At 35.1% G+C, this 26,769-nt stretch overlaps 4 protein-coding genes and 1 non-coding gene across 11 annotated transcripts; 2 read left to right on the forward strand and 3 right to left on the reverse strand.

The window, feature by feature from the left end:
* Positions 1-5,850: 5,850 nt before the first annotated feature.
* Positions 5,851-5,923, reverse strand: TRNAR-CCG (transfer RNA arginine (anticodon CCG)). Its single transcript has one exon. It is a non-coding gene; the product is annotated as a tRNA-Arg (tRNA).
* A 1,646-nt stretch (positions 5,924-7,569) lies between these two features.
* Positions 7,570-12,168, forward strand: OXP1 (oxoprolinase 1). 3 transcript variants are annotated; one of them, XM_086424350.1, is made up of 2 exons: positions 7,570-7,736; positions 8,169-12,168. In XM_086424350.1, exon 2 carries the CDS (start codon positions 8,193-8,195, stop codon positions 11,982-11,984), a length of 3,792 nt encoding a protein of 1,263 aa, XP_086280476.1. In that variant the 5' UTR covers positions 7,570-7,736; positions 8,169-8,192; the 3' UTR covers positions 11,985-12,168. The 3 variants fall into 3 exon arrangements, with proteins under 3 accessions (XP_086280476.1, XP_086280478.1, XP_086280479.1); XM_086424352.1 differs by having other exon boundaries at positions 8,174-12,168; XM_086424353.1 differs by lacking the exon at positions 7,570-7,736 and adding an exon at positions 7,850-7,869.
* A 258-nt stretch (positions 12,169-12,426) lies between these two features.
* LOC147385630 (tRNA-splicing endonuclease subunit Sen2-1-like) lies at positions 12,427-15,997 on the reverse strand. 4 transcript variants are annotated; one of them, XM_086424355.1, is made up of 4 exons: positions 15,793-15,997; positions 15,402-15,500; positions 13,598-13,787; positions 12,427-13,352 (listed from the first exon to the last, which is right to left on the reverse strand). In XM_086424355.1, the coding sequence occupies exons 3-4, from the start codon at positions 13,701-13,703 to the stop codon at positions 12,613-12,615; spliced, it is 846 nt and encodes a 281-aa protein (XP_086280481.1). In that variant the 5' UTR covers positions 13,704-13,787; positions 15,402-15,500; positions 15,793-15,997; the 3' UTR covers positions 12,427-12,612. The 4 variants fall into 4 exon arrangements, with proteins under 4 accessions (XP_086280481.1, XP_086280482.1, XP_086280483.1 ...); XM_086424356.1 differs by lacking the exon at positions 15,402-15,500; XM_086424357.1 differs by lacking the exons at positions 13,598-13,787; positions 15,402-15,500 and having other exon boundaries at positions 15,793-15,996.
* Positions 15,998-18,815: 2,818 nt separating this feature from the next.
* On the reverse strand, positions 18,816-21,146 carry LOC147385631 (ATP synthase). 2 transcript variants are annotated; one of them, XM_086424358.1, is made up of 3 exons: positions 20,943-21,146; positions 20,773-20,847; positions 18,816-19,009 (listed from the first exon to the last, which is right to left on the reverse strand). In XM_086424358.1, the coding sequence occupies exons 1-2, from the start codon at positions 21,061-21,063 to the stop codon at positions 20,786-20,788; spliced, it is 183 nt and encodes a 60-aa protein (XP_086280484.1). In that variant the 5' UTR covers positions 21,064-21,146; the 3' UTR covers positions 18,816-19,009; positions 20,773-20,785. The 2 variants fall into 2 exon arrangements, with proteins under 2 accessions (XP_086280484.1, XP_086280485.1); XM_086424359.1 differs by having other exon boundaries at positions 20,805-20,847; positions 20,943-21,140.
* A 3,680-nt stretch (positions 21,147-24,826) lies between these two features.
* Positions 24,827-25,328, forward strand: LOC147385632 (Histone superfamily protein). Its single transcript, XM_086424504.1, has one exon. It carries the CDS (start codon positions 24,882-24,884, stop codon positions 25,191-25,193), a length of 312 nt encoding a protein of 103 aa, XP_086280630.1. The 5' UTR covers positions 24,827-24,881; the 3' UTR covers positions 25,194-25,328.
* Positions 25,329-26,769: the final 1,441 nt, after the last annotated feature.

A 26,769-nucleotide genomic window follows, 5' to 3' on the forward strand; every position in this document is an offset into this window, starting at 1 on the left:
ATACCATAGTTATTAGATCGTGAATTCAGCTACAGCAAACGAAATCAAAAGAAAGATTTGTAGAGGAAAAATGGATTTGTTTAGAATCTCACACACAGCAAAGAAACACGAAGATGACGTAGATCTAGAAACCCTAGATTCAACAATCATAAGTAATATTAAGAAATAAAAAACCTGCAATTGATGATTCTCAAATTCCAAATTCATAGTATGTTAATATCTAAAGAAGGGAAGAAATCGAAGATCGAAAATCGATCGAAGTACTTACTTTGACACGAACGAGTACGACTTCGATCTTTCTCGAGCTTTTCTCTCTGGAATTAACGGAGAAATTAGGGATATTGAGAAAACACTTACACTTATTACACGGTACACGCACAATAAAATTAGAGAGTTAATATTGCCACACCAATTCCTATGTAACATACCAAAAATTGCACCAATTGGTGTGGCGTTAACAAAAGTTGGTGTAGCAATAACAACTCTCTAAAATTATAGAGCTGGTATTGGCACCCCCATTTTTACTTATTACACCAAATTAAAAATAAAGAAAATAAGTAAATGACTTACGGTAAGTAAAAGTTGGGATGCCAATCGAAACCCTATCATTTTTTTTTTTTTAAATTCTTATTTCTTGGGTTTAAGATTTTATATGAGTCTAATCATAATTGTAAACAATTGTTGAAATTCTTTGAACAAGTTAGTATGGAAGGATTTCACCCTCTTAAAAATTGTGTTTGGATTGAGAGAAATGGAGAGAAGAAAAGAGAAAATAAATAAATCTCTCCATTTCACTTATTTGAATTGTTAAGTGGGGAGAGAAGACAAAAGAATTAGATAGAAAAAAAAGAAGAGGACGATGAATTTTCTCTCTCTAAAACAATTTCAGGCATACATGTCAATTTGTAGAAAAGCAAGTTGTTTGGGATTTGTGAAGTGTCGAACATTCCAGTCTTAGCAACTACTTTGAGGTGCAGTAGTGATACTCTCCCTTCTTCCTATTTAGGTTTACCTTTAGAAGCACCATATTGTAGAAAAAACATCTGGGAGGGAGTTATCGAGAAGATGAAAAAGAAATAGAACTTTTGGAAGGCAAAATATCTTTCCATAAGGGATAAGGTTACGTTGATTAAAAGTATTTTAACTAGTATTCTGATTTACTTCTTATCTATGTTCTTATTGCTTAAATCGATAGAAATTAAGATTGAAAGACTCATGAAAGATTATATATGGAATGATAATAATGGTGGTAAAAAGTACAGTTTGATGAATTGAAAGATGGTTTGCACTCCAAAGAATAATGGAGGCTTGGGGATTAGATGATCAAGATTAACAAATAAAGTTCTTCTGGACAAATGGTTTAGGAGATTAGGGGAAAAAAGAGACAACTTCTAAAAGAGGGTGGTTGAAGCTAAATATAGAGAGAAGATGTTTAATTGGTATAGTGATGAGGCTAAAGGAACTTATGGGTGTAGTGTGTGAAGAGGTATCTTGAAGGGTGTTGATAAGTTTGATAGATAGATTAGATTCAAAGTTGGGTTGGGGGATAAGGTTAGATTATGGGAGGATTTTTTGTGTGGAGCTTCATCTTTGTCTACTTAATTTCCATCCTTGTATGGTTGTTCTTTGAAAAAAAAAAAACTCAGTAAGGTAGTGTCTGATTCAGGACAACAATACGAATTCTTGGGATATAAGATTCAAGAGGAATTTCAATTATTGAAAATTGACAGAGGTCACATTTCTTTTTGATCTCCTTAATTCGATCTAATTCAGAGAGAACGAGCAGAACAAGAGAAAATGGTTCAAGGCTAAGAATAAGAAATTCTCTATTAAATCTTTCTATTATTGATTGCTTTTATCATTTGAGGTATCATTTGGATAATTTGATCTATCAAGAGTGGATTATCCTAAAAAAATTTCATCTTTGTTTGAGGGATAAGGAGTCCGCCAACCACATTCTTATTCATTGTTCATTCTCCTGTGTTATTTAGATATTATTCTTATCTCGTTTTTAGGTGGATTGAGTTCTTCTTTTATCTTTCTTCACGCTTTTGGAAGGTTGGAGTTTCAATGTCTTATCTTCTAGAAAGAAGTATCTTTGGGCTATCTTTCATTTCGCCTTTGCTTGGGGTCTCTAGAGAGTGTACAACAACAAGGTATTCCATAGCAAAGAGAGCTCATCTCACACGATGATTTTAGAGATTTTGGGATTTCTTTTATTTTGGTCAAAGATGAGTAAAGATTTTGCGTGAGTGTGCTTCCAAGATTATTGGGAAACCTTTTGTGATTCATTGCTCCCCGCCGAACGTGTATTTTTTTCCTTTCTTTTTTTGTCTTGTTGGTTCTCCTTATTCTGTTGTTGGGGGCTATCTCAACCTCCTTTTCTCATTTTTCTTCAATATTAAAATTTATATTTATTAACAACAAAAATTGTCCCAATTTCTCTCTTCTCAATCCAAGCTTGGTGGAGAGAAATTGAGTTTCTCTTCTCTTAATAGGTTTTTCTTCTCTCAACTTATCTCAACCCAAACAAAGTGTAACGATACTTGGCTCATGTTGTGGCATCCAAAAACATGATCTGATGCTTCAAGGCCATAGAAGACAAAATTCTATGAATTTAAAAAAAAATAAAATTTCCCAAAAAAATATTTTTCACTTTTGAGTTTCAATTTTTAGTTTGGGAGTTAAGTTAGCTGTCCATTTTCAAAATTTTGGATCAAACTAAAAATAAGATTGGATCTAAGCTGTGGTATTCAATTGTTAATGTGATAATCCATTTAAACAAAACGAATCCTAAGGTGCTGATTGATTCAGCTTCTTAAATCTGCTGCCAGCTTTTACTGTCTGAATCTACTGTCAGAAGCTGAAACATTAAAAAGTCTGTTTGATAGAACTTTGTAAAAGTGTTGTGCTGTTGACCAGAATCTGGTAATTACTGTTTGATACAGCTTCAAGAATCTGTTGTATTATGGTAAAATGACCAGAATACCCTTAAGGTTGCTAGTGCACCCAGAATGCATTAAAATTACCATAATACCCCTATAAATATATAATTACAGTGAATATATATAAATATAAAAAAATTAAAAAAAATAATTTTATTAATTTTAAAATATTTATAATTCTAAAAAAAATATACAAAAATTTATAATTCTATAGAAATTTCGACAGCATCTCCTATTAAAAATAGACATATAAAATTTTCCTGATAAACAGAATACCTGCATAATACACAATCCAACATAATGTACACATAATGCATCAAAAATTACTAAAATACCCCTATAAATATATAATTACAATAAATATAGATAAATATAATAAAATTCTATAAAAATTTCGGTAACATCTCCTCTTAAAAATTCTATAAAATTTAAATTTTATCGAGGCCAATTCATAAAGAGATACAAGTATATTTGAGATAAAGCATATATGATGATGACGACAAACAAGGGATGCAACTACTCATGTGACTATAGGAAATTGTCAAAAAAAAAAAAAAAAAAGTGTCTGCAATCATATACATTGTCTCCTCCTTGTTAATAACAAAATGCCCGCAACTAATAGGTACTTTTACTTGGTTTCACCAAATGCCCCCACAACTTTTGAAAATGATTCTAAACCCGAAAAAAGAACTTCCAAAATATTGTCTCTAAACAATCCATCTTGCAATTCTTATAAAGTGATTCCATAGACTCATTTTTGTTAAAAATTGAATTGTGCATTTGTACCCTATGTTGACACCGTTGCCCCAATTCACATTTTGTTTGCATTATAAGAAATGAGAGAAAAAAGGAGAACATAAATTAACATTTTCTCCTTGTTTGGATAGATAAAAGAGAAAATTTTGTCATTTTAGTAATAATTTGTTATCATTCTCTCCAAATCTCTCTGATTCAAGGAGAGAATAAAATTAAACATTTTTCTCACTTAAAATCTCAAACAAGACAAATGGAGAGGAAAGTGTTTGTTCTCATTCCAAATGGAGTGTCAAAGCCTATTACTAAGTGTTGAAAATCAAACTAACCCTTTAATACTCCTGAACAAATTTTGGCGAGTAAGAAATATAGTTTTCTTTGATCCAAGTCAATACTATGTGAAATTTGAAAAATAAAAAATTTCTATAACTCTCATCGAGAAAAGAATGTCGCATGAGAAGGCTGGAAAGGCATAATATCTCACACCACACATCTCACGTTATTGGAATTCAAAGACATAACCCTTAATGTCACATTCTGTTCATTACTTGTAATAAGTTAGCATTACATGGTATTTATTGTGTTGTGTTGCTAACTATACATGTACAACAAAGGAAAAAAGAAGATTGGTCTTTTATCCCAAATATCTCAAAAATGTTGAACAAACATAGGGAGTAATCAATGAAGAAATTAGACGAACAACCAAGAAATTAAAAATGGCACAAACTAATCTCTAATGCAATCCCTTTATAAACAGATCCAAAATTTAGTTGATTCGATGATTATCCCTAAAATATAATCAAAGATAATAAATTGGGAATGAATAAAAATAATTATTAGAATATTAAAAATAGAAGGAAAAAATTATTTGCCGATGAATTATAGAGAGATATGAAAGTCGAAGAACATTAAAATAAGTAAAACCAAGTTATTTTTCCAAATCGAAAAATTCCAAGTTATTTTTACAAATTTATTTTATAAACAGAAAAATTCCAAATCGAAAATTTCCAAATTATTTTTACAAATTCATTTTATAAATAGAAAATTTTATGTTTTTGAACAAAATAAGCAGCAATTTATGTTAATCCAACCTTCAATAAAAATAAGCAACAGACATGATCAATGGTGAATATTTCTGACCCTATCAATGGTGAATAAAAATAAGCAACAATTTCTGACCCGATCAATGGTGAATATTTTTTTTTTTCTATTTTTAAAATAAAAATCCAACAAGAAATTGGAAATTAGAAAAACACTAACAGAAAAAATTCTGTTAATCGAACCTTCAAGTTGCAATTTCGTCAAAGATCCAAATCGATGACACAGAGAAAGAGAGAGAGCTCATAGATCTTGTTCGAAGCTGCTGTGAGAAGGAATCGAAAGGCGTCGATCGGAAAAGGGGCAAACAGAGAGATTGAGTTCGCTTGGACTTCGAATCGTTGTCGTCAATGGCGTCGATCGGACTCAGAGTTGTCAATGGCGTCGATCGGCGTCGCTGTCTTCACCGAATTTAGGTTTAATGATAAATGGGTTTCGAATGCTTTGATGTTAACCGTCGTCGTCAATGGGTTTCGGTTTAACTAAGACAACGCCGTCTTTGTCGATGGGTTACGATCGAAAAATTGATCGCCGTCGTCGAGGTGGGTCGTCGATGCTGTCGAAATCGATGAGAGAGTGAGTGATTGAATAGGATGAAGGGATGCTATCGAGAGTGATGCTTTCGTTTTATCGCGGACTCTCGCTGGAAATTAGACAAATGACGAAGGGTATTTTCGTCTTTTCACTTCGGCGTTTTTTTAACTTAACTGTGCGAAGCTGTGGTTATCCGCTTTTCAAAATATTGGTCAAATAGTTATATTTGTGTTTGAAATTTCAAAACACAATTTCAAGAAGCACTATCAAGCACGCCAACGCAGAGGAAAAGCTAACTTTTTGACGCAAAGGCACCAAATGCTACGTTTAGAAGCGCTATCAAGCACGCCCTTAATATAAGAGTTAAAATCTTACTAAGTTACTAAGGAAAAGGTTCCTTTTAAGAAACTGGGATGTAATAAATAAAAGTTGGAGGTGCCATAATAAAAGCTCTCTAAAATTAAAATTACCAAAATATCCCTCTTTAAAAGATGAGAAAAATTAAAAATAAATACATAAGCGATCGCAGTGGGATTCGAACCCACGACCTTTAGATTCGGAGTCTAACGCGATATCCACTCCGCTATGCGATCACATTACCACCTTTTTCGCTAAACCCTCGTTTTCTATTTGTTCATTTGTCGTTTCTTACGTTTTCCTGGTCGGTGGTTTTTTCACCAGATTCTTTACCTCCTCTTGATGCAACTGGAAGTAGCTCTACATTTGGTAGATCTCAAGAAGTGGGCCACATCATTGTGCTTCCAGCACCGTAGATCCTAGATCTGACGGTGATAAATAAGCAAGAAACAGTTTCATTTGACAGAAACCGTTGTAGGGAATTGTTAGCCCCAACTCCATTAAAAGCATAACAAGAAGAAGAAAAAGAAAAAATCTGACGTACCGTTTATATCCGACGAAGAACACTGATTCAATGATCAGATCAGATCAGATCAGAACACAGATGATCGTTGACACCCAAAAATAATAGAGTAACCTAAGAAGGAATCGAATCAAACTTTGTCCAGCAATATCAATACATGTATAATCACGAGTCCGGTTTTGATACAACTCTTTCCCATCAAAGTATATGCAAACACTGCAGAAAGTAACACCTTTCACTCAAAAGAGTTGCATTTACAAAGTATGCTATTGGAGTGGTATTAAATATAAATTACCCCTTGTTAGCAATTCGGAATATGGCAAAAATTCGAGATCTATTCAATTTTGTGTTGCAAAAAACCAATCTAAAATTTGGTCAAAATTTTAATAGATAGAAGATATAACATGTTTTATACGTGTATTATACATCTTATTTCAAAAATTCAAAAATCAAGAATTCAATAATATGATAGGGATAGTGATGGGGAAACTGAAAGTGATGATAAGGTAATAATGATGTGGTGCTAACATGATTTTAAAACTTGTCTGAGATCGATATGTATCGTCCAAGTTAACTCAGTATCAAAACTGAATGAAACCAATTCACACAAATCACTTTTTTGATCGAGATTTAATACCTCACGTTCAATTTTTTGATTTTTTGAGTAAGACGTCTCAAACGTATCTAAAAACTCGTCTGAGACAATTCAGTATCGAGTTTGGATGAGACGAGATGCGAAACCGAGTTTTAAAATCATGAGTGCTAATGAGGGCATTGAGGTCATTGTTTTATTGATTTATAAAAGAAGACTTTTAAGTCAAGGGACAAATCATCGGCTTGAAAAACTAAAGTGATATCTTAAATAAATGTAGAGGGGCATGTTATTATTTTATAAAATTTGAAAGGGACATTGATTACCTTAAAATGTGGATTCTTCCAAAAATTTGAAGCAAGACCCTGCTTTAAAGTCGAATATGTGTTACACATTACAAATTACAATATACAATAAGTTACAATAGCACTTTTTTAGTCAAATTTTATAAAAATTCATAAAAGACGTAAAATTTAAAAAAAATATATACTTCATTTATATTTTGTGATATTTAATTTATGTTGATAGATATTGATTTATAATTGTGTGATTTTATATTTAATAATAATATTTTATTTTTAGTAGTGAAAATAAAATTTATTTCTTTTAATAAAGATTAGAATTTTATTAAAACATCTTACATGTAGGTTGAGACATATATGTTAATAAATGAGTTGGGCTTGGGCTTGACACAATTATTAAATGGGTCGTGTTTGGATTTGGTACATTTTTGTAATACCCTTACCTCGACCCATTACCACCTCTACAGCAAAACTAACTGAGCTAAGTGTGTAAGCCATTCCCTCACGTCTCTCTTGAAGTCAATTTTGATCTCGTCTTCGAACTTCGATACTGGTTTTTTCCTATCTAGGGAAGAATTTGAGATAATTGAATTAGATTTTCTATTTCAACACTTGAGATTTCCATTGAAGAGGTCAGATTTTTTAACCATAAATGTTTTTTTTTTTTTTTTTTTTGGTGTTGTTTATCGGTAAGCCTTTTTGTAATGAGTTCAGTAACTCGGTGCTGGCGGGATTTGAGACCTGCAAACCATGAATGCTTTGATTGTGTGTGATTCAGAACCCTAGATTGTTTAACCCTCAATATGTTGAAGCAGACAGTTTTTAACAATAACTATGACTTTTTTCCATTTTTTTTCATTTACATCTCTAATAAAATAAACTCAGATTTTATTGTGGATTGTATGATTTTGTTCTGTTTTTTGAAAAACCCTAGATTGTTTTACTGCAGAAATTTGTTCAAAACCATAAGCTTTCAGTTTGTAAAAGCAGAAGCCATCTGTTATTATTATTATTATTTTTAATTATATCTCAGATTTTCTTATCTGGATCATTTTCTGCTGTAGAAAAGGTCTCAAATTTGTTGAGAAATGGGGAGTACAAAAGAAGAGAAATTGAGGTTTTGCATTGATAGAGGGGGAACATTTACAGATGTTTACGCTGAAATTCCTGGGCAATCGGTTGCCCGAGTGATGAAACTCTTATCTGTAGACCCTGCAAACTACGATGACGCTCCTATCGAAGGTATACGAAGAATTCTGGAAGAAGTTACAGGGGAGAAGATTCCCCGTGCTTCGAAGATCCCCACTGATAAAATAGAGTGGGTACGGATGGGTACGACAGTGGCCACAAATGCTTTGTTAGAGAGGAAAGGTGAGAGGATTGCATTGTGTGTAACTAAGGGTTTTCGGGATCTCCTTCAAATCGGAAACCAAGCCCGTCCGAAAATCTTTGATCTCACTGTTTCCAAGCCATCAAATCTTTATGAGGAAGTTATAGAGGCAGATGAGAGGGTTGAACTTGTATTAAATGATGATGATGATGATTCTTCGGTTAAAGGGATTTCGGGTGAGCTTATTAGGGTGGCGAAGCCGCTTGACGAAGAAGCTCTAAAGCCTTTATTGAAAGGGTTGTTGGAGAAGGGTATAAGTTGTTTAGCTGTGGTTTTAATGCATTCCTACACATATCCTAAGCACGAAATCTTGGTGGAAAAATTAGCTCTGAGTTTGGGTTTTAAACATGTGTCGTTATCTTCGGCATTGACTCCTATGGTTCGAGCTGTACCTCGAGGACTAACAGCTAGTGTGGATGCATATCTGACACCAGTTATCAAAGAATACTTGTCCGGATTCATATCGAGATTTGATGAACAACTAGGGAAGGTAAACGTTTTGTTTATGCAATCGGATGGAGGGCTTGCACCCGAAAGTAGATTTTCCGGTCACAAAGCTGTCTTGTCGGGCCCTGCTGGTGGGGTAGTGGGCTACTCACAGACTCTTTTCGGGCATGAGACGACAAAGCCCCTCATTGGGTTTGATATGGGCGGAACATCGACAGATGTAAGCCGTTATGCCGGAAGCTATGAACAAGTGTTGGAGACCCAGATTTCTGGTGCAATAATTCAAGCACCACAGCTCGACATAAACACTGTTGCGGCTGGTGGTGGTTCAAAGCTTAAGTTCCAGTTCGGATCTTTCCGCGTGGGACCTGAATCGGTTGGTGCACATCCGGGTCCTGTTTGTTATCGTAAAGGGGGTGAATTGGCAGTCACAGATGCAAATCTGATTTTAGGGACCGTGATTCCCGATTATTTCCCATCCATATTTGGTCCTAACGAGGATCAACCATTAGATGTCAAAGCTACAAGAGATGAATTCGAGAAGCTTTCACATAGTATCAATTCTTACAGAATGAGCCAAGATCCTTCAGCGAAGGACATGACGGTGGAGGAAATTGCACTCGGGTTTGTTAACGTTGCTAATGAAACAATGTGCCGTCCAATACGTCAATTGACCGAGATGAAGGGGCACGAGACTAGGAACCATGCTCTTGCTTGCTTTGGAGGTGCTGGGCCACAGCATGCTTGTGCTATTGCTAGATCATTGGGTATGTCTGAAGTATTGATTCATCGGTATTGTGGGATCTTAAGTGCCTATGGAATGGGGCTAGCCGATGTCATCGAAGAGGCACAAGAGCCTTACGCTGCTGTTTATAGTCCCGTATCCATCCTTGAAGCCTCTCGCAGAGAAGCTCTTATGTTAGAGCAAGTCAAGAAGAAACTGAGAGAGCAAGGCTTCAGAGATGAGAGTATCACAACGGAGTCGTATCTAAATTTGAGATATGAGGGTACAGATACTGCCATCATGGTGAAGAAACAAAATCAGGAGGGGCTGGAAAGTGACTATGCTGTAGAATTTGTGAAGTTGTTCCAACAAGAGTACGGATTTAAACTACAGAACCGAAAGATCCTTATCTGTGATGTAAGAGTTCGTGGTATAGGAGTCACTAATATTTTGAATCTCCGTGCCTTGGAACCCATTTCGAGTACTCCAAAGGTCAAAGGTCAGTACAAGATTTATTTTGGAAATGGGTGGCATGAGACGCCACTATTCAAGCTTGAGAATTTGGGTTATGGTCATGTCTTGCATGGCCCAGTGATCATCATGAATGGTAACAGCACTGTGGTTGTAGAGCCTGAATGCAAAGCAATTATTACTAAATATGGAAACATCAAAATCGAGATTCATTCGACTCCAAGCACAGTAAAAATAGCAGAAAAGGTTGCAGACGTGGTTCAGCTTTCAATCTTCAATAATAGGTTCATGGGTATAGCAGAACAGATGGGAAGAACACTACAGAGAACTTCCATATCTACGAACATTAAAGAGAGGCTTGATTTCTCTTGTGCTCTGTTTGGTCCTGATGGGGGACTAGTTGCCAATGCCCCACATGTTCCTGTCCACTTAGGAGCCATGTCAAGCACCGTACGATGGCAGCTCGAATATTGGAACAACAATCTGAATGAGGGAGATGTTTTGGTCACTAACCATCCTTGTGCAGGAGGTAGCCATCTTCCCGACATCACCGTGATTACACCTGTTTTTGATAATGGAAAGTTGGTATTTTTCGTGGCGAGTAGAGGGCACCATGCAGAGATCGGAGGTATAACTCCAGGAAGTATGCCTCCCTTCTCGAAGGCCATATGGGAAGAAGGAGCAGCCATAAAAGCATTTAAACTTGTAGAAAAAGGATTCTTCCAAGAAGAAGGAATCATCAAGCTTCTTCAATCCCCTTGTCCAGATGAATTCTCAGCTCATAAGATCTCAGGAACCCGCAAACTTCAAGATAACTTATCTGATCTTCGAGCACAAGTAGCTGCAAACCAGAGAGGAATATCGCTCATCAAAGAGCTTATCGAGCAGTATGGCTTGGATACAGTTCAAGCCTACATGACCCATGTTCAAACTAATGCAGAAGAAGCCGTAAGAGAAATGCTCAAGTCAGTCTCTGCCAAAGTTGCTAGTCAGTCGCCTACCACCATTGTTAGAGATTCGGTGACTATTGAAGAAGAAGATTATATGGACGACGGTTCTGTCATACATCTAAAACTTACCATCGATACTGAGAAGGGGGAGGCGATTTTTGATTTTGGTGGGACCAGCCCAGAAGTATATGGGAATTGGAATGCACCCGAAGCAGTAACAGCCGCGGCGGTAATATATTGCCTCCGCTGTTTGGTGGATGTCGATATTCCTCTCAATCAAGGTTGTTTGGCTCCCGTAAAAATCCATATTCCCTTGGGTTCATTTCTCTCTCCTAGCGATAAAGCTGCCGTAGTGGGAGGTAATGTTCTTACATCTCAGAGAATTACCGACATTGTTCTTACTGCATTTCAGGCGTGTGCTTGTTCCCAGGGGTGTATGAACAATCTCACATTTGGGGACGATAGTTTTGGTTATTATGAAACAATTGGAGGTGGTAGTGGAGCAGGTCCGAGTTGGGATGGGACTAGTGGGGTCCAGTGTCACATGACCAACACTCGGATGACCGATCCGGAAATTTTTGAGCAGCGGTACCCGGTTCTCTTGCATAAATTTGGGCTTCGAGAGAACAGTGGAGGCATTGGCTTTCATAAAGGGGGTGATGGGCTTGTAAGGGAAATAGAATTTCGACGTCCAGTCGTGGTGAGCGTGCTTTCGGAGAGGCGTGTTTATGCTCCCAGAGGGTTAAAGGGCGGCAAAGATGGAGCACGTGGGCTGAATTACCTGATTACAAAGGATAAACGCAAGGTTTACCTTGGAGGCAAAAACACAATCGAGGTGAAGGCAGGTGAGATACTTCAGATTTTAACTCCTGGTGGTGGTGGATGGGGTTCTCATTGATAATACTTTAGATCTCAAGTCCTGGTGGTGGTTATAAATGAGCCTCTAATTCATATTGGAAATGCTCTTGTTGTTGTATAGGCTCTTGGAATTTTCTTAGCATTTAACTTGAATAAGATTGGTTCACAAATAATGTAGTGGAGCACATGTTTTCTTCTATGCAAGATAAAAATTTCACTCACTATTTTGGTGTCTTATGTGATTTTTTTCTGTTTAACTACCCATTTTGATACATTATTTTGCTTAGAATTGTGATTGGTGACATGCAAATCCTTCAGCAATGGACCAAAAAAATTGGTCCAAACTGTGATTTTTAAATGAAAAGTGCTTGATTTACTGCTGGAACCTTGCTCTTGCTTCCACCAGAGAATTATTATCGGAGCTTCCTTACATTTTTTAAAATGATAGATTCTTAAACAAGTGGTGCCGTTTTATATGAAGATTTTTCTGTAACTTCCCTCAAATTGACACTATCACTGTCATTTGAATTCATAGAAACCAAGTTCGAGTTCAGCAATTATTCGACCAATCCAGTACTTGTCATTAAGCCAAGAATCAAATAATACAAATGATTACTCCACAATAGCACTCAATTTCAAAAATAAATCAGCAGCCATTTAGTAAGCTGTTACATGGTTCCACCTTTTACAACTTTCTGATTCTCACGGCACTGCTCTGGACTCCATCTTGTAATTGTACGTTCATCGACACTGTACTTCTCCAAACACGAAGGAGTTTCCACATCATTATCATCGTTCTTGTTGATGTTAAGGACCAACAATGTTTTTGCAACACTGCCACAAAGACGAACCGTACACTGAAAATCAGACCAGACCCTCAACCGTCCATTACCGTCATCATCGCCTTCTACCAACACAATCACTGCAAATTCAGAATGAACGAGAGCCGGATGATGACGGTACACCACGAAATCCACCCCATATTGAGATCCTGACCGCACGACCCAATTTTTTGCTCGGAGATGAGAATAAGCCTTGTAGAAGTACGGGAATAACTTCTTCTTTGATCTCAAGCATTTCCAGAGCTCATCATCGATCTTGGGACATTTATCTTCACCTACTATTTCGATACATTTTAACAAATGGCAGAGGTAAAAAGCTTCCTCTAGACTCAATTGAAACCATTGCTTATTGGTATCAGCTGTGACGATGGGTCGGCCGAAACATGCACGGTTGAGTAATTCGGTTTGTTCGGGCGTTGTTTCGAGAAGTACATCAAAACCAGAAAGCAATCCAGATGTTTGTGATTGAATTAAAGAGGATTGGAGTTTTGCAATTATGTTTGACATGGGATCTGCAAGGGCAGTAGCTTTGGATCCCTTTCCCTTCCATCTTGGCCCCATTAACACTAAAAGATCCAATGTGTGATAGATTGTTCAGATTTCAAAAGAAAATAGAGTATTAGTTCTACAAAATTCAGAAAGTTATCTCAAAAACATTATATAAAAAAAAAATCTGAAAATCAAATTGTGTCTCCACGGCTGCTGAACCATGTTCTTAACTAGTTCAGATGTCAAAGAAGAACCTATGTTTGGATTGAAAGAGAAGAGAAGAGAAAGAACCAATTTTCCATATGATAAGTAACCATCATACCCTTCTTCACAACCGTCCCATCCGGTAACAAGTCATCACTAGCAGCTTCTTTGGAGCCAGCAGGGACTGGTGGGTACAATCTCATGCTCTTACAGAGTGACGCCATGTCTTTTACTTCATCGTATACAGGTGCTTCCGGTTTTTCTCGTCTCCTTTAATAGTTCTTCTTCTACATTAGAATTTGTAGAAACTAACCAAAAAAATCAAGTTAAAGCTGCTGATGCGGTGTCTCTACCAGCTAAGATAAAGCTGATCACCATCTGTAACAAAGTTTTCATCTAAATGTCCAGAATTTAAGGACCTGTTTGGATACCAGGAGCAGAACTACTCTTCCAAAGAACAGGAGCTGAAGTACTCTATGGAGGAACTGGAAAAGTAATTCTGTGCAGAAAGAACGTTTGGCAATCAACTCTGTGAAGTACTGGCAGAAGTACTTTTGTGCTAGAAGTCTGTTTGGGAACCATACTGACTTCTCATGACTTCTAGAAAAAAGACCAGAATACCCTTATATTATACCAGTTACTGTTTTTTATCTTTTAGTGTCATAATATGCCTTCAAACTATACTGTTTTTAATATTTTAACTATAAATATTAATATAATATAATATAATAAATATTAATATAATATAATATAATATTTTAAATATTAAATATTAATATAATATGTTTAAATCCATTATACTCAAAATTTTAAAAAAAATTGACAGACTGTCTTTTAGTGTCATAATATGCCTTCAAACTATACTGTTTTTTACATTTTAACTATAAATATTAATATAATATAATATAATAAATATTAATATAATATAATATAATATTTTAAATATTAAATATTAGTATAATGTGTTTAAATCCATTATACTCAAAATTAAAAAAAAAAAAATTGACAGACTGTCTTTTAGTGTCATAATATGCCTTCAAACTATATTATTTTTGACATTTTAACTATAAATATTAATATAATATAATATAATATTTTAAATATTAAATATTAATATAATGTGTTTAACTATAAATATATATAATATAATAAATATTAATATAATATTAATATAATATAAGATTTTAAATATTAAATATCAATATAATGTGTTTAAATCCATTATACTCAAAATTTTAAAAAAAAAATTAATATTAATAAATGTTTCTTTCATTTGATTTAAGAGCAAATGACTTAGGAATATTTTCATATAAAATTAATAAAGTTAAGGGTATTTTGGTAAAACGAACCGTTAGATTTTGACTCCCCGCAAGATGAGTTTTGAGAAATAGGTTTTCTCGACTTCTTCACAAAGAGTAATTTCTTGTTCTTGCACGGAGTAACTCTTCGAAGGAGTTGTTCATCCAAACGACTTATAACTCCCCGCAAGAGTCAGAAGTAGCCAAGGAGTCCTATCTAAACGCCTACTAAGATTCTTGATAGAAGATCATGGGTTTCTAATGTTGATTTCGATTCAAGTTCTGATTTTTTGACACTCACAATGTTTTGGGAGAATTCTCGAACTTTCAAAAATCGAATTTTTAGGTCCACTTTTCGGACTCAATATCAAGAATCTTTTTTATCTTCCAAATTGCTGGAAACAGAGAGATGAATTTCATGTTAAATTCATGGCTACACATTTGTCTCTGAAACTTCCAATTGTTCCCATCTGTGTTAAAAATTCCAGAGCCAAGAAAATCGGAGAGAGTATTATTGGAGAATTAGCCTTTTGGTAGAAAGAATTGGGTTTTGAGGATGTGTTGAACATTTGCAGAATTAGCAATTACAATCTGACGAACACTGAAGAAAAGGAGAGAGAATACCTCAGGTCGTCTCCTACTCGAGTTCACCTCCTTCGTCCACGTCTCTAGGGTTTCTTAAATCAGATTAAATTTGTTTGATTATTTGGGGTGTAAGCTGACCTGCCAATATTACCTATCTTTATAAATTTTGAAAATTTTCTCTTCTCTTCTCTCTCTCCCCACATAACAATAACAATCCAAACCAGAGAAATAAAGAGAAAATTGCATATTTTCTTTTCTCTTCTTTCAATCCAAACATACTTTTAAAGAGATTCACGTTAAATCAAACTGTAAATTGAGCTAAGAAATACAGAAATCGATCCCCTTTTTTTTTTAACAACGAATGACAACAAATATAGTGGAACAAGATATATATTTATTAATGAACTTAAAACATGCAGTTTGATCTGACCTGATACTACAACAAGAACGAGGAACAAATACAGCTACAGTTGTTGTGAAATATTCCTCCCAAAACCCCCAACTAACTAATTTGAGTCTATATGAGATGCACGACAGAGAGGAGAAAATATAGATTAGAGACTACAAAAACGATGACTTTGATACCAGAAGCCGCTATGCAGACATGAGCCTTCTTGTTTTGGTAAAAGTGAAAATCGAGGGTTTTTTAATTTTAGAAATTAAAGATGGGGGGTATGTGAATCAACTTTTTTTGTTAGTAGGGGTATGTTAAATATTCTTCAAAACTTAGAGGGGATATGTTAAACTTATGGAAAATTACTTAAAGAGAGTGACAGAGGGATTTCTGTCTAAATAGTCCTTGAATTTGGGGTGGTAACTTGATAGACTATTTAGTAAAAAAAAAATTATTTCTTAATGGTCTTTTATTATTGTCAAGCTTACCACTTTTTAGCTCACCACTTATTATTGTTGAGTTCAGCATTTTTTTTTTATTGTTGAATTCGATAATTTTAAATGTCGAATTCAAATAAAAATTGGTGAACTCGACATTGATAAAATTCATATGTTTTCGTTTTTTGATTAAAATACATAGAAAGATTGACTAAAAACTTGACATAATGTCTTGTCTGAATGATTTCAAACTAAAAGAACTGTTCTTAATCAATTTTCATCAAAAAATGAAGTAAATTTTTTGAAAAAACTCTAATTTTTTATATACATTTTCAAAATGTTTGAAAATGACCTTTCTTCCTTCTCAAATCCTTTATGTCGGAATGGAGTCTTCAAAACTCGATTGGGATGTCAAAAATTCAATTTTTTTAATGAAAATGATGAGATCGAACAATTAGGACACATTCGACACTTCAATCAATAGAAATGTTGGAAGTGAGATTCATGGACTAATTAAAAAGAAAAGTTTTACTAAATGAACTATTAAGAGAAATCCTAAAATTTAGAGACTAATTAGAGAGAAACCCTCTGACATAGTGCTTTAAGTAATTTCAAGTGTTTGATTGCACATGGAAATGGAAATTCATTTTCCACCCCATTCAAAAAGTCCATTAAATCATGGATTTCACTTTCCCACCCATATGGGCGGGAAAATGAAATCCACCCATATTTTTCATCCTCAATTCTTCCCTACCACCACTACCGTCACCACCATTACACTAACCTCGTCGTTGTCGTCATCGCCGTCGTCACCATCACCGTCTCCGTCGACTCTGTCTCTGACCACTTTCTCTCTCTCTCTCTTCTTCTTTTTCTTCTTCTACTTCTTCTCCATCCTTCACCACCACCACCACCACGTTCTCCCCCCATCTTCCTCACTTACCTCTGTCGCCGCAGCCATCGTCGTCGTCGCCACCGTTGCCGTCGTTGTCGCCACCGTCGTTGTCGTCGCCACATCCTTCCCCCTCCCTCTTCCTCGTCATCTTCTTCTTCCTCTCCCCCTCCTCTCATCTTCTTCCTCCTTCTCCTCTTTTTCTTTGTTCTCATATTTTTTCATGATTTTATCCAAGTGAAATCAAATAATGGAATTTGATTTTCCAACCCTACCTATTTTCCACAACTAATTTTCCATGGATTTCAAATTCCATGGAAAGTGACTTTCCATGCAATCAAACATACCCTAAGGTTTAAAACGTTCCAACAACCGATACTATTACAAGCTATTGAAAACCATTCCAAACTCGTTCAAACAATTTGTGTAGTTGCTTACAATTATAATAGGCTTATATGAAAGAGTCGTGCTGGGGTGACACAAGCGTGACAAAAACTCATCGTGTCGTGCACATTACCGTAGATTCTTTTCCACAAGATACAAGTAAAAAGCATTTACGGTTATGTGCACGCCACCACATCATTTTTGTCACCTTGCGTCTCTGTTTGTGTCATTTCAGCATTTTCCTATATAAAATCTAAAAGCCCAAAATAGAAATCTAACCCAAAGAACTTTCTATTGGCACCTCAATTTTTCTACTTATTCTCGACTGTTCACTTGTTTCTTTATTTTTAATTGTAATAAGTAAAAGTCAGGTTTCAGTTAATTGCTCTTAAGATTAGAGAGCCCCAACTCTTCTCTCCTCTCCCATCTGCATCCTTCTCCTCTCTCTTCATCCTTCTCTAAATACTTGACTAGGTGGTGGAGCTTTTCTCCGATGACCCAACTCTATCAATCATCACTGAAAAACAGGGTTAAGAGGGTTTTTAGAAGAAGATAAAGGATGGAGAGGAAGATGGAAAGGGGAAAAAAAGGAAGAGAGAGAGAGGGGGGGGGTGGTGTTAGGGTGGCAGGAGAGTAAAAAGAAGATGAGAGCGCAAGAGGGGGAAGGATGGTGGAGGGGCAACGACGATGGTGGTGGCTGGAGGAGAGAGAGAGAGGCGGTGGTGGAGAAGTAGGAGATGAATAAGGGTGCCCTTACACAGATGGGTTGCCAAAAACCAGGTTTAAAAATGTTGGGTGCCTTCGGAAAAATGAACATCGAGATATGTGACTATAACACTCGCCCAAACAAAAACGAAAAAATTGTACATAAAATACAGTGAAAAAGAGCGAGGATATTAGTTTGAAAATATTTTTTAATCCAACATTTTGTCAAAAAACAAAAACAACCTTGAATTTGAATAGTGCCTTCATAGTCAATGCAAAACTGAATGGCCACAAATAAATCTTTAAAAATAATAATAAATAAATCTCATCAATCTTCCTCGGTCCACTTAGATTTCTGTCATTCATCCATGAGGCCCTTGCAGAACAGAACCCAAACAGTTTGGTCCACAAATCAGATTGATTTGATTTATCCACAAGGGTTGATGAGAGAACCAAGACCACATCTCAGGATGCGGAGGTCTTGAGTTCGAAGTCCCCCCTCCCCCTCAGGGGCAACCTTCAGGGATTTATCCCAGAAATTACATGGTGGGTGACAAGGGACGAGACTGCACGTGCCCCAAGGATTTGCCAGGTCAAAATACTTATTGCATTAGTTGGAGTGAGAAACTAGCAAGAGCATCATCCACCAAATGACAAAGTCTAATTATTTTCTTTCTTCAACTCAAAAGGCAACAGAAGAAAATTCAAAATGGCGTGTTTTAAGCACCATAGTCAGTAGTTATTTAAGAACAAGACATCAAACTGCAGAAACTCCTCACCCACGGAGATGAGATAATCCATCCAGCAACTTCATCAAAGCATATTGGAAGCTCACCTGCAAAAGATGGTAACCAAAGGTTACAACATGAACCAAAAACCTCTTAATTCTTGTGCAGGAACTTCATTTACATATTGGAATGCAATCACGTATCCAACACACAACTTTCAGCTCAGCTCAATTAAGTCTTGGATCCACAATAATAGTTGAATGAATCTAACCTAAGCAAAGATGGTAAAATCACAATCTGGAACAGCTACTTCTATAGGATAAAACACAAGTTGATTTACCCATTAAGGTTTACTGGCAAACAATGGCTATCAAGGCATGTAAAGAAATTTGAAGGGCGAAAAAGAATCCAAACACAGCCGGTAAAGGGAAACAATTAATGACATGTATTGGAAATGGATGGGGGAGTTCTCAATATAAAAAGGCCTAAGAGCACTATCTGCAACCACGACAATCCACATTTTTTTGTATTTTTGCTCCTAAGCACATATACAATGTCCAAACTATCAACAATATCCCTTTTATGATCTCACGTGTTGGAAATGGATGGGGGCGTTCTCAATATAAAAAGGCCTAAGAGCACTATCTTCAACCGAGACAATCCACATTTTTTTGTATTTTTGCTCCTAAGCACATATACAATGTCCAAAATATCAACAATATCCCTTTTATGATCTCACTTGTTGGCAATCGCCCTTACCCACAACCTTGCCCTTTCTTCCCATGCTAAGCAACTCCAACAGGGATATCCATAAATACAAGCCATAGTGACCAGGCATTTCATTATGGAGAGTCATTTTGGATATTCAAGGGGTACGTACTCCAACTGTGCTATCCATAATAGCTATCCATTAATATTTTAATATTTTTTTTATTTCTACCCAAAATTCAGCTACAACAAAATCATACCCAACTGTCATCGTTTTTTACAGCCGAAAGTAAGAGATCCTAGATCTCCCTCTTCTTTTGCCGACCGAAAACTCCATTCTTCAAAATATTCTAAAATAGAGAGAGAGAGAGAGAGAGAGTCACAGAGTGCGTTGAAGACCCTTCAAAGGGTTTTGGCTCTCCCAAACAGCAGTTGGGAGGGGATGCAGAGTGCGTTAGTGTTTCTAAATTCGTCTGAATCACCTGTGATATTGATCAACCCGTCCAAAAGTCTTCCATATAGCCCATCGAGTGGGGCATGTTTGTAAAATACAATTTTTAACCAAAACCCAAAGCAGCTCTCCCCATTCAAGGAAAATAAAGAAAATAGGCAAGAAAGATTGAAAAAATATCAGTTATCACTATAAAGTATAAACTAGGGTTCGATACCTTCTTTTGTTTGAAGGTCTTCTCAAAGAAAAAAAAAAGGAAAAATGGAATAAACCTCTCATTGCCTTACTACCATCTACGCAGCCTGGACACTTTAGAAAATGCAGATTTCCCGGAGATCAGTACTCTTCTTTCTTAGGGATTAGTCCCATTTTTTTTAGGGATACCTTTCTTGGAAACCCTAGCATCTCAATTTTTTTTTGTTGGAGAGCCTCAACCTATAATCTTTCAAAGGCATCATATCCTCCTTGGTTTATCACAACCATTACTTTAGTGCAAAAGTGTCAATGCGACAAAAGAATATATCCACTAAGAATGAACATGTCTCAAACAGTACCAGTTCATCAGATTTCATCAAACTCTAAAGTGTTCGGATCTAAAAATAAATATAATATCCACATCAACAATCAAATATTAAAACCCTAAACACAGATAGATCCGTAATCGAAAGTAACGAACAAAATCAGCAAGATTGTAAGAATATCATAATTTACAATGAAATTAGGGCTAGTTGTTGAAAACGTACTTCTTGTGCCTCTGCACGAAAGGAGAGTTCTTCGCATCTTCCTCTGCAAATAGTTGCAATATATGAAGATCGAGAACTAGGTTTTAAAAACGTTTAAACAAGATACAGAGTTTTAGAGATGGAGAGATGAACAAATACCGGTCAGTCCAAGCGAAAGCTTAGTGATTATGGCGCCCGTTACAGCGAATCCAACCAAGAACGGCCAGTTTCGCTTCCACTCTCGCCTGAAAAATACGGGCCACGGATCGAATTTATACATCTCTGCTTTCTTTCTTTTTTTTTCTTCTTTCCTCTTCTTCTTCTTCTTTTTCTTCTCTCTCTCTCTCTCTCTCTCTCTCGCATCACATACTATGGTTGCTTTGAGCTATAATAATTATTCTTATTCAATGTTTGACTCACATACGAGAGGACATGTATTTGTGAAATCGTTACCGTTAGGCAGCGTTATCGAGTGATATTGAATCTAAACCATCGGCTTCAATCCTTAAGGCCCTATGTGGATACACCTCTCCGTGCAAGAGTAGAAGCCCAATCTCTTCACGCAAGAGCAGATTTTTGGAGCTTATCAATAAAGAGAAAAAAATCTCTCTGCACAAGAACAAAAAGCCTATCTAAACGTTTCTTAGCTCCCTGCAGGAGTACAAGTTGTCAAGAAGTTCTATTCAAACACAATGTAAATTTTTGTGTCTGTCTAGCAGCAAGTGTAAAAAAGGTGACAAACAATTTAGATGTCCATGCATTTTTTGTAAATTTAGTTTCTTGTCAACTTGTTTGGTTTGACAATGGAAAAACTTTAGTTAAAAGAGAAAAAAATGATAAAGTTGTAATTTTTATTACTCTTATTAGTCATGAGCATTTCTTTTACCTCCGACTTGGAGAGAATTTAAAATAAAAATAAAAAAATAAAAAAATAGGAAAAAACTAATCTTTTTTCTCTTCATTTCTCTCCATTATTTTTCTGTTATCTCCTTGCTTAACAAGATAAATGGAGAGAAACTCACTTTTTTTTTCTCTTAATCTATATACATCGTAAGTGAGAACCAGATTTAGGCATTCATACGTTTTTTTTTTTCAAAAATTTGACTAGTGATGACGAGACCTTGCCGACAAAAGAGATGTTCCTTTTTTTTTTATGTACTTTTTTCTAGAGTCGATGGAATTATGTTGTCAACATTGCCTAAAATGCAAGTGCATTGTTAAACTCGATAAGTCGATAAAAAAAATGTGGGTGCCCCAACTTAATATCTACGCACTCTTACCACGAGTCTTGTTTAGCATCCACAAAATTTATTTTTCATGCATTGAAATGAAATTTTCTTGGACTTGTGATGGCAATCATGATTCAAATTAGCTCCAATGTTGTTTGTACAACATTGATCCTACAGAAGTATAGTCTGCAAGTCTAATATTATGTAGTAGGGTTACTGTAGCGGTAAACGCAGCCTTGTTCCCGAACAATTGTTGGAGTCCGATTTGGATGTTTAGTCTTCTGCTTATTCGTCTCTTCTCTTCCATCCGACCCTTTTCCCTGCAAGGCAAAATCTCTGATGCTAAAGTTAGTCTCCATTATTCAGAATTTCTCCCTCTTTTTTTTATTTTTTTATTTTTTCAATCTTATACCTTTCATGTGTAGCCTCCTCCTTTTTATAGAAATCCCTTCTTCCTTGCTTTTCGCTTTCCTTTTATCTTCTTTCCTTTTTTGAAAAAGTCAATGCCTAATCACTTGGAATCAAGGATTTTCCCAAGATATTGTATTCAAATCCCGAGGATTTTGGGATCTAAATGCACTATCCTCTCTGGGTAGTTATTCTTCCAGATCTTATCCGGTCTAAATTGGTTCCCGAATGAATGTAACCTGTACACCCGATCTACTGAACACTAATCCGACCCGAACGACTTATTGTGTAATGGAGGGTTTTATCCCTCCATAGTTACCTAATTTGTTTGTGAGATACCGAACAACAAACTAATTACAACCAAATCAGCTCACAATATGGTTCTCTCTCAATTCGTTAAATGAAATGAATTCAACGAAATTGCAATTTTATTGATTTTTGATCAAAATGACATTGATTATATTTAGTTTAAATGTTAAAGTGAGGGCAATTTTGTAATCTAAATTTCGTGTCAAACCAACTCTACTCCACCCTTCTTTTATCAAAAGGTTTTTATTTTTTTATTTTTAAATACCAATTAAATGGCTTTTGAAGATTATATAGTTAAGAGGATACTAAAGTAATTTTGAAACTAGGCAACATGATTGCTATTTTCTTATTTATTTATTTATTTATTATCAAAATGACTCTGATTATATTAATTTTAAATATAAAAGTGAGAGCATTTTTGGTGTCGAACTACTTCTACTCCACCTCTCAATGTAATACTAAAAATATACTTTCATCAAAATTTTATACAATTTGGTGTTGAATTTGGTTGAGGACCTCTCTCAGCCCTCGATATGTTAAAATTTGGTGGTTTTTGGTGCTTAGATTTATCCTCGCAATTCACATTTAAATCATATCTTTAGGAATTCAACGGTCAATATTTAAATTTAGAAAATCCGTGTTTTTCCTCTTGTAGCAACCGTGTGCCAGGTGGAAAAATACAACCTCTGGTGTTTATTATGAGGTGTCTAAATCACCAAATAAAAAAGGAAAAATCACTTAATGGTCCTTGACAACAATATTTCTTTCAATTTAGTCCCTAATTATTGCGAGTTAGCTAAATAGTCCATTTAGTAAATCCCTCTCTTCTAATCAGTCCCTAAACCACACTCTAGACATTTCTCACATTTGAAATATAGAAATTGTCATAACCATTCAAACTCATCATTTTTTTCCATAAAAAAAAAAAAGAATTTTCGACATCTTGGATGGCTTTTGGAGACTTCATTCCGACAAAAGGGATTTGAGAATGAAGAAAAAGTTATTTTCAAGTATTTTAAAGATGTATGAAAATACTAGGGTTTTTTCAATTATTTTACTTTGTTTTTCGATGAAAAATCGATCAATGATGGTTCTTTTGGTTTGAAATCACGTACACAAATTGTTATGTCGGGTTTTAAGTTGATCTTTCCATGTATTTAGTTGGGAAAACTTGAAAAAAATAAAAAATGGATGAGTTTTATAGCACCGAGGATGATAATTTTTATTATTGAGTTTAATATTTTTATTGTTGAGTTCAACAAAAAAAATAAAAAAAAATTGTTGAGCTCATCAATAATTATTGTCGACCTCACCAAGAATTATTGATGACTTCAACAATTAAAAAAAATATATTGAACTTGACAATAAAAATATTGAACTCAAAAATAAAAGTTATCGACTTTGACGTTGTAAAATCCATCCAATTTTTTTTTTTTTTTGTTGAGTTTCTTCAACTAAAACACATTGAAAAATCGACTTAAAACTTGACATAGCAATTTGTGTAGATGATTTTAAATCAAAAGAACCATTATTGATCAATTTTCATCAAAAAACGAAGTAAAAGAATTGAAATATACTAATTTTTTACATACATCTTCAAAATGCTTAAAAAACCCATTGAAAATGATTTATTCTTCCTTCTCAAATCTTTATTTATTTATTTATTTATAAAATGGAGTTTCCAAAACTTGATTAGGATGTCGGAAATCCAATTTTTAGTTTGAATGATCAAGACAATTTCAACATTCAATTGTAAGAAATGTCTAGAGTGAGATTGAGAGAGTGGCTAGAAAAGAGGAATTCACTAAATGGACCTATTTAGCTAATCCCCAAAGTCAGGGACTAAATAGAAAGAAAACTTTTCGCTAGGGATCATTAAGTAATTTTCCCCACAAAAAAACACAATCCGCGTAGAAGAAACAAACGCAAATCCACGTCGTTCACTCCACAGATCTACGGCTATTAACTGAGTTAAGGTTATGACGCGGATCGAGTCTCACAGCCGATTCTAAACTTAATTGGACGATCAAGATCTAATCCCGTCAAACCGATCTCGAAAACTCAATCTATAAAACTGATTGATCTCCTACCAAACCATCAAACAATTCAATTAAACTCCAACTAGAGAAGAATTCGAAAAAAGCTTTGAAAAATGTCTGGTCGTGGAAAGGGAGGTAAGGGTTTGGGGAAAGGAGGAGCGAAGCGTCACAGGAAGGTTTTGCGAGATAACATCCAAGGAATCACGAAGCCTGCAATTCGTCGTCTTGCGAGGAGAGGAGGCGTTAAGAGGATTAGTGGACTCATCTACGAAGAGACAAGAGGAGTTCTCAAGATCTTTCTAGAGAACGTTATTCGTGATGCTGTGACCTACACAGAGCACGCAAGGAGGAAGACTGTTACTGCCATGGATGTTGTTTATGCTCTCAAGAGACAAGGAAGGACACTTTACGGCTTCGGTGGTTAAATTTCTCTTTTTTTTTTTGTGTTGTAGTTTTAGATTTTCTATATAAGCAATGCAGATCTCAGTTGACTCTGATGTTGTGACCTAAATACCCAATTCTATTTCTCTAATTGAAATGGAGATTTCTATTTGCTGAAATGTTGGATTTTTATTCTTAGTTAGATCTTTTATCTGTTTGTCAAAGAGTATAAAAACATATTTTTATCTATTAAGGGCAAATTACTGACTTCTTTACGAGAGAGGCCATTGTTTTGGACGAAAGACTTGAATTTCTATTAGAATCATATTGTAGAATGTAGACACGTTATAAACCCTAGTTCTTAGGGCTACCTGATGCTTCTTAAGTAAAGTTTTATCTTTAAAGTTACCTTTTTTTCCCTTCTATTGCTCTAAAATTTATTGTTTATAAACCGAGTTCATTAACATCATATTCATTTATCTCCTTTGAATTGGATCCCACTACGCTCTTTAGCAAGTCTAAAAAGATGGGTTGAGAATCTAATTGGGGTTCAATTAGTAGAAAATAAAAAAGAAAAATTACATTAAAAACTGCTCGTGTATAGTGAAATATAGAAATTATCCAAACTAGTTCTTCCCCCAACCACAAATAATATTTCCTGTTTTGTTTAGAGCCAGAACAGTGGCAGCTATGGATTTGAGTGACTTTCAACCTGAAATTTCCACTTCTATTGCGCTTCAAGGTGTGTTTGACAATGGTGAAGCGTTCTTTAATTTTGAAATAAGTTAATTTTGAATATCTTATCTCTGCCTTTTGTGATGTTCTTCTATTGCAATCCTCTCAGTGGAAGCTCTCAATATCTTTGTTCTTCCATTCGTTTCAATTCTACAAAATCAGCCAAAAGCTTCGACTTCATCACTTTGATGTCTTTCATGGTAAGTCTCAAACCTTAGGATCAATGCTAGCTACTGCTTCTCATTAAAGATTCTAACCTTTTGACAAGTAGAAAATTAGAATGTTGTGAATGATTCAAACTAATGAAATTCCAAATCAACATGTCTGGTAAGTAATGATGATTTGTATGGCTCCACCCATGTCTTCCTTTATTATCTTCCGACCTTTATTGACCCAACAAGTGTAGGTTTGACCCACTTTGATTGTTTTGGCTTTGGCCTTGATTACAGGTAATCTATATAATAAAACACAATGTGAATTTTATTTCATTTAATCTCTTATAAAGAGGATTGGAAATTTAATCTTCTTATAAAAATAAAATGATGGATCCAATTGGATTTGAATGGGTTCGAGTCTAATAGATTGTTTGTCAAATTGGTACCGACCCGATTTGAATCCAATCCATTGACACACAACTCTAATATATAAATATATATATAAGCTAAGTTTAAATTGTAAAATAGACATGGACTAAAGTAGCATAAAAGGGGGATTGGGAATAGTTCTTTTTCTTTTTCATTATTATAAATGATCAAATTGTGTTTCTAAGACATAGCAAATGGGGCAAATTTTAAAAAATAAAAAATCAAGAAAAGATTTCAACTGTATAAAAAGTTTTACTTGTACATGATTCATCATTCGTGTTCAACACTCACAAGATTGCCG

Source organism: Akebia trifoliata, chromosome 14 (assembly GCF_017979445.1).
Source record: "Akebia trifoliata isolate Shusen 1 chromosome 14, ASM1797944v1, whole genome shotgun sequence".
NCBI classification, from domain to species: domain Eukaryota; kingdom Viridiplantae; phylum Streptophyta; class Magnoliopsida; order Ranunculales; family Lardizabalaceae; genus Akebia; species Akebia trifoliata.